Here is a 7,327-nt window from a genome sequence, read left to right as displayed (position 1 = left end):
CCGCACAGGGCCAACACAAGCGGGTCCCTCCCTGCAGCCAGGCGGGAGGTTTCCCCAGCCAAGGGCTGAGTTTCCCCCCCCCCCCACCATGGTCCCTGGCAGGGACAGTCCTGCGGGAAGCTGTCCTGGCAGGACCAGCAGGCAGCAGCCAGCTCTGGCACTGGCTCCCTGGCCTTTGGGGAGCAGCCAGCCAGCGGGAGGCAAATTTCAGGCATCGCTGGCGGGGACGTGCGTGCAACCGCAGCACATCCCTGGGAAGGCACGCGAAGGGGACCCACGTGCAGCGGGAGTGCAGCCAGCTACCCGTCCAGCACAGGGTGCAGCAGGGTGCCACATGCCCTGTTTGCAAGGAACACGCCCCTGCCGCTCAAACTAAAGCCAAATCAACCCGGTTTTTCTCTCTGTGCACGAAACAAGGAGGGCAAGCGCTCGTTGTCCCCTTTGGGGAGGGGGCAAAGGCAAGCAGCCCCCTCCCCAGCTGTGCCGTGCTGCCGCTCACCCCAGTGCCACTTCCACAAGGATGAGGGTGGACAGGGGGTCAGGCATAAAGTGCAAGAAGCAGTTTCACAGAGCCCGTTCAATCCCACCCTTTGCCACCTCTTGGCCATCCTGCTCACAGGCTGGGCTTACCACAGAGCTGTGGGGCACCCCTCACTTTCCCGGACAGACCCGAAAAAAAAACACCTCCCGATCCCCATGCCCAACAGCTGTCCCCAGGCAAACACCACCTCCGATGGCCCTGGGGATGCAAACCAGCCCCGCGGCAGAGCCGGCACCCCGGAATGTCCCCGCTGCCGGAGCAGCGGCACTGCTTGCTGGAGACGGGAGAGTTGGTGCTGCCGTGCAGAGGAGCCGGCAAACACATCATTACTACAATTTTAAACCAAAGCGGCGGCTGTCACCCAGCCCTTTTTGCACCTCTGGGCTGCAGCCAAATCCGTGCTTGCCATCTTTCACCCCAGTGATGGGGCTGTGCACCAGCGTTTTTGTACCCACAACCCTGACGGGCATCGTCACCATCACAGCACCCCAACTCCTCAGGCAACGAATGGAAGGGGTCCAAACAATATGGGGCAAGTCACAGCCGAGGTATCCGCTGTGAAGTGGGGACCAGTGGGGTGAAGGAGGCAGGGTCAGGAAAGAGGATTGTTCCCAGAGCAGCTGCATGGGGAAGCTGCGCTTTTCAGAGCTGATCTCATACAGAAGCAGAAAAAGGTTACACAAGGCAGAAATTAAAACATAAAGTCCACTAAAACCAGGAGCTGTTCAGCTCCCAGCTTTTGTAGTGGTGGTAAGAGTCTACAAATTAAGTGCAGTTTTGCTATAAGTAGTAAAAAATTATTTAATTTCTTTACTGGTTCTTGAATTCAGTATTGCAATGCCCAGCAATGATACCACTGACCCCAGTCAGCTGAAAAGCATGCACCCACTCACACTGACCCTTTGGAGACTGTCCCCTGCAGAGCCACAACTCCATACTGTAAAACTGTGCAGCTACGCAACAGCCCGCGGCTTCCTCCGTCAGCATCAATACCCATGCTGTACAGCTTGTCATACACACATGAACGAGAAAGACGGGCCTGGAAGGGATTTTAAACAAATAAGGTGTTGTTTACTTGCTTGCTGGTAGGAGAAAAAAAAAAAAAAAAGGCACACTGAGTAAAAGAGGCTTTACCCAATATGTACCAGCCCACAATAAGCCCTTTTGCCCTGCTCACCTGCATCTCTGCTGCAGGGCACCTGGCACCAGGGGCCACTGTGGGCACCCAGAACCAGTGGTCTGGGAGAGCCCCCACACCCTGTGGCATCTCCTTTCCAGCACCTCAGGAAGAGCAGAGCAACCCTTGCTCACACTGCAGCAGGTGATGGCCATAATATAGCAAAGCCCCAGGCCCAGCTTGCTGGGGTCATTAGCCAGCTTTTCAACGTCACTGCTGGGTCACCTAGGGGCAAGGGTGGCCCTTCAGGTGCCTGGAAATAGGGGGCTAGGAACACCCCTCAGCCTCTGCTTTCCCCCTCAGCCCAGCATGCTGCGGCTCCCCATGCAAACAGCCTGCCCTTTGCTCCCTGCTCCCTCCAGTCCAATCCCAAATCGCAACATCCGACTCCCCCAGGAGAGAAAAACAGCAACACCTCAAACCACACCATTGTGGAGTTCGTTGGTTTTAATGGTAATTAAAGAAATCAACAGGGTACCTTTCAGCTTTGAAATACAAGTGCAAAAAGGATACAATAGAATGTTTTCTGTACATTTCTTACAAAATATTACATACATCCCATTCTGAAGTGGTACTTCACACACCGCTGAGCCCACGCACCGCGTGTGCACGCCAGCTGTAGCTTTTGCTGCTTATGTGCAGGACATGGAGCTAACGGAAAGCTCCCATTGGAGTCTGGACAGATGCTTTTAGGGCAGTGGTAGGTAAATATAAGAGGTGAACACAGGGATCTTTCTGCCCAGTATGCTCAGGCAGGGCTCCCAGAGAGCCGAGCCACCACTGTGCCCTTGTGGCAAGTGGGCAGCATCACCCTGCTGGCACTCACAGCTCTCAGCTGCTCTCTGGTTTGGTATAGGAAATGGTTTTTCTTGCTGTGGTTTGGCATTTTCCCCTGTGTCTGGCATCACCTCCCACTTTGCACCCTGTGTAGTTGTGCCCAGGTTGAGCTCTGGCAAACCTGCCTCCATTTTATCCACAGCATCTTCTCAGAAAGAAGTCAACCAGGCTATATAGCAAATAAATTAAACCCCTCCTCCCCCCGTACCCCCAGCACCGACGAGGCTGCGAGGCACACGTCAGTACCCATCCTGGCAGTCGTTGTCATCGTAGTCAGCAGCAGGCTTGTGGTAGGCACCCGGCCGCCGTTTGCGGCTCCTGCTCTCCAGGCTCTGCAGCGAGCTGTCATCCCCGCGGCTGCTGGACTCACGGGTGGCATCCTCCTGGGAGTGGCTCTCGTCCTTATCATCATCGTCGTCCTCCTGGGAGTCGCTGTTGTTGCTCTCTGTGGACCTGCTGTCCTCGCCTACGTTATCCTCTTGACTGCCGTCATCTTCCGGTGACGCGCTCTGGCTCTCCGCTGATGTGCTTGGCATGTCCCCATCAGGGTCAGAGTCATTCTCGTCCTCCTTTGACTGCTCCACGGTGTCCTCTGCAGACTGGCTCTGGTCGTCCTCATCTTCCCCGGACTCGCTGTCAGGTGCGGATGGTGCACTCCTGTCCTCGGCAGACTCCCGGTCCTCCTGCCCTTCCTGGGACCGGCTACCACTGCGCTCGCTCGACGTGCTCACCACTTCCTGGGAGATGTCCTCCGGGGACTCTCCCGGCTCTTCATCTGACTCCTCATCAGTGCCGTCCCTGGACTTGCTGCCGTCGTCCTCCATGGAGGGGCTGTCCTCCTCGGAGCGGCTGGCACTCTTTTCCTCTGACTGGCTGGTGACAGGCTCTTCCGACTGACTGTTGTCCTCTGTGGACAGGCTGTCTTCTCCTGAGTCGGTGTCCTCCACCTCCGGGGACTTGCTGTCACCATCCTCCCAGCGGCGGGAGCCAGCCCCCCAGCCATTCTCTCGGCTGCTCCCCAGCGCGTGAGGGCCAGCACGGCGCCCCTTGTAGCTGCTGCCCGGGCCATCGAAGATGGAGGGGTCGTCACCCTGCATGGCTTCGTCCTCAAAGTCGTAACTCTCCTCCTCCTGGCTGCTGCTACTGCCCCCTCCCTGCCTGTAGGTCCGCTCATACCGGCTGCTGAGGTAGTTCCTGTACTGCCAGTGGTCCGACCCAGTGCTCTCGCTGCTGCTGCTACTGCTGCTGCTGTCTCCGTGCCCTCTGCCAGCCCCGGCGTCCCCACGGCCAGCGTCATGGTCATGTTCGCCTGCCCCATCGGCACCAGCTATGTAAGTAGGACCTTCACTCCCCTCCTCTTCCCCATTCATATCAAAGGTGTCATCCCCACTGTCATCCTCCTCATCCAGGAGCCCGCCAGCGTGGGAGGGAAGCCCATTGACTCCAGTGCCACGGTGTTCTCCGTTGTCACCATCATCAGCATCACGTGCATCCTCCTCCTATGGAGGTGACAAATGAAGACAAATGCAAAGGCTTGCAAGTCGCAGGCACTATCGGCACTGCTCACCATGCAGGCCAAGCACTACCCTGACCAACACCAGATTTGGGGCTAAGTGTGCTTTCCTGGCAGAGCAAAACACCTCTCTCCGCTCACTTACCAGGAAACCAAGGCTGTTCCCATCCCGGGCACTTGTGTCCTTGTCGTCCACCCAGTTCAGGCGCTGAGTGTCCTCAACTCTGTCTCCCTTCTCTCGGCCACCATGCTCACCCAGCTCCTCACCCACGGCATTCCCACCTGCCAGGTCCCCGGCAAGGGCATTGTCCCCTCTCTCGGCACTGGCAGGAGGATGTCTGCCATCTCCACCACTCAGAAGGTTGCCCAGCTTGTTGAGGTAATCTTCACTTGCTGTGTCCTGGAGGCAAAACATGACACGGTGCTTTGGTTTGTTAAACACTACTGCATGTTTACTGTTACTGCTGCAGGATGATACATCACTCCTAAGCCATGCAAGTGCTCAAGCCTTTTTCATTGCTCACACCTCAGCCCTCCCGTTTTTTCTGCTGATGCAAAAAAAAGTAGCCACCAACAAAAGGACAACCCAGAAAAGCCCAAACCATGATGGTTCAGAGCACAGAAACTCCTTTTTTCAGCACCAACACGGGTGAATTGGGAATGTGCACAGGGAAGCAAGGTAACATGATGTGAAACCAACCCAGCTTGAAAAGACTGAGTAGATGGACAAAGCCCAGAGACCAGCAGAAGCAGCAGCTCTTCCCCCAGGTGCCTGGTCCAAAGATGCCAGCTGGCTCCCCATCCCAGACTTGCTCTACAAGCAGCTGCCACCTGTGGGACTGGGGCACCCACCCCCACACCCCCCCGGCTTACCTCCTGCTGGGCACTGCGACGGAGGCGGGCAAGCTCACGGCCAGGCACCTAAACACATCCAGGAAACATCTGATCAGCGATCCACGTGCCTTGGCTGGGCGAAACTGCTGGGGTTTGGGGTTTGAGTACCTGCCCGGTGGGTACTTACGGGGTGAGCGCAGGCTACAGCCCAGAGGAGCAGCACCAGGAACGTGGCCCTCATGGCAGTTTTGGTCCCTGTGGCTGCAAAAGGAAGCAAATTATTTGCACGCTAGAGCAAAGCTTTGCACGTGCCCCTGGCTGTAACTTGGCCCCATAAAGCCCTTTCAACTGATACAGCCTTGCTGTGCCGGCACACGGTGCTCAGCCTGGCACATCATCCAACAAGCCAAGGATTGTCCTCGTGCCACCTCCTGGCATGTCCTGTACAGGAACTTCCCTTTAGTTTGGGATTTGAAATACCTGGCCATGTTCTTGCAGATTTTTTGTCTAAGCATCATTAAAGAGTGGGAAAGCTCCTCCGTAATTCCCTGTTCCCGCAGTAATATCACCTAACACCCAGCTGAGCTTGGTGACCATGACAGGAGCTGGCACCACAGATGGGCAGCACCGTGAGACCGCCGGCTGCAGAGCTGCGCCTCCCACCCAGTGCGGTCCCCACAGCCCTGTAAGACCTCCCACCATCCCAAAGCGGAGCACCCCGGTAAGATAACCCTGTGGAGCGGTCTCTGGGTCAGTCGGGCAGCCCAGCGGCACTGCTGCCTGCACAGGCAGGTAAAGCAACGGGGCGATTTCCTCCAGCTCTGCTCTCATTTTCCAAGTCTCTTAAGCAGCCCAGCACTGCATCCCCGTGGGGCACGCTAACCGCACTGCGCATCAGCCTGCGCCCGAAATGCACTGGAGCGGAGTATCACGCTTCTCATTTCTTCCCTTAGGAAGCAACACCTACATGCCAGCTTACAAGTTTCTCCTGCTTTGTACCAAAACTTGCAAGGAAATCTACAACCCCTATCCCCAGAGGCTGCCGTTTTCACTCCGTGCAATGCCAAAGCAACCCAAAGAAACCAAAACCTTTACCTTGAGGTGTGGTACAAGCTGGCATCTCTTCCGGTGCTCGGGATGGGACGAGCTGGCTGCCTGTGTTGGGATGCCCCGGGCTGTGTGCCCCAGCGTGGCCGCACGGGCATTTAACCACTGGCTGGCGCCGGCCCCGGGCAGGGGGCAGCCAATGGCACCGGCGGGCAGCGCTGCCACGCGTGGAGGTGTCACCGGGAACTGGCCTCCCACGCTTCCTCCGGCCTCCGCCGGGACGCCAGCCCTAAAAAAAGCTCCTTGTGGTTGCAGGATGACGAGACGGGCTGGCAGTTAATGACCAACTGTGCCGGCCCTGTGTTTTGACTGCTAAATTTATTCCATTCACACACTTCCCGCCATGACACACACAAACAACTACAGCGTCACCCACGCCGAGCACCGGACCCCGTCCCGGGGACGGCATCCTCCTAACACGTGCACTTCGGAGCGGCATTTGCCCTGTGCCATGCACCAGGGTTCTGAAACCCACGTGGGACTGTTCACCTGCTGGGACTCGGCCTCCCCCAGCACCTTGGGGCAGGAGCACAAAACGCTGTGCGAGGAGGAGAGGACGTATCTATTTTCATGCCCACACACGCACTCTTACGAGGGAGAAAGGAAATACTAAATGGAGGTGCGCAGGGAGGATCCCACCCCCTGTACAGAGGGAGTGTAGCACCCCCAGCACTTCTTCCAGCTGCTGGCCAGGGGATGAAACCGCTGCTCTGGAAAACATGGGCAACACGTGCACAGGTGTATGGGCATGTATACACACAGGCATGTACATTCAATTATATATATGAATACATATACACGCTCCACATACACCCTAGGGTTTCTTGGCGTAGCATGAATTTATCTACTCCAAACAAGGCAGTAAGGAAGCAGTGCGGATAGCCCCTGCTCACTCACAGATAATGGGAGAGGGAGTTTGCAAACCTCCACGTGTGCACACATGCACGTGCCCTGACACAGCGCAACTGCACCTCTTTGCCCGTGCAGTTTAGGACAGGACCAGCACGTCCCAGCTGTACGCCCGGCTTTTCCCTCTGCCCTAACTTGGGTGGAAGGAAGGCAACTTCCTTGCCTGTATTTGGGCATTGCTAAATACTCCATGCCTGCAACATCCCCTCTCTGCTAATAAAAACATGCCACAAGCGCAAATAGGTTGCTTTGAAGCAGGCAACGAATCTCTGCTCTGCAAGCTGGGTACTCCCCACAGCCAAGCCACAGATGATGGGCACAGCCGCAGGTGAGGGGGCCAGGAGGAGGGTGCCTACGAGTGGTTTATTGGGGGAGAAGCGTAAATGACGACATTGATGCGCTGTGAGGA

General features: G+C 56.7%; 1 protein-coding gene across 3 annotated transcripts in view; it reads right to left on the bottom strand.

Annotated features, from left to right (window-relative positions):
* Window positions 1-2,150: 2,150 nt before the first annotated feature.
* Window positions 2,151-7,327, bottom strand: part of DMP1 (dentin matrix acidic phosphoprotein 1) — a 40,403-nt gene continuing 35,226 nt past the window's right edge. For 2 of the 3 annotated variants that reach the window (XM_075034386.1, XM_075034393.1), the window contains 5 exons: window positions 5,998-6,238; window positions 5,090-5,163; window positions 4,942-4,989; window positions 4,214-4,468; window positions 2,151-4,054 (listed from right to left, as the gene is read on the bottom strand). In XM_075034386.1, the coding sequence (XP_074890487.1) occupies window positions 2,795-4,054; window positions 4,214-4,468; window positions 4,942-4,989; window positions 5,090-5,163; window positions 5,998-6,238 (1,878 nt within the window). In that variant the 3' untranslated portion in view covers window positions 2,151-2,794. The remainder of the gene's footprint in view (window positions 4,055-4,213; window positions 4,469-4,941; window positions 4,990-5,089; window positions 5,164-5,997; window positions 6,239-7,327) is intronic. The other variant, XM_075034401.1, reaches the window with a different exon arrangement.

The sequence above is a fragment of the Buteo buteo genome, chromosome 1 (assembly GCF_964188355.1).
Source record: "Buteo buteo chromosome 1, bButBut1.hap1.1, whole genome shotgun sequence".
Taxonomy (NCBI): domain Eukaryota; kingdom Metazoa; phylum Chordata; class Aves; order Accipitriformes; family Accipitridae; genus Buteo; species Buteo buteo.
The sequence above is the reverse complement of the archived record's forward strand: the minus strand, read 5'-3'. Positions and strand labels throughout refer to the sequence as shown.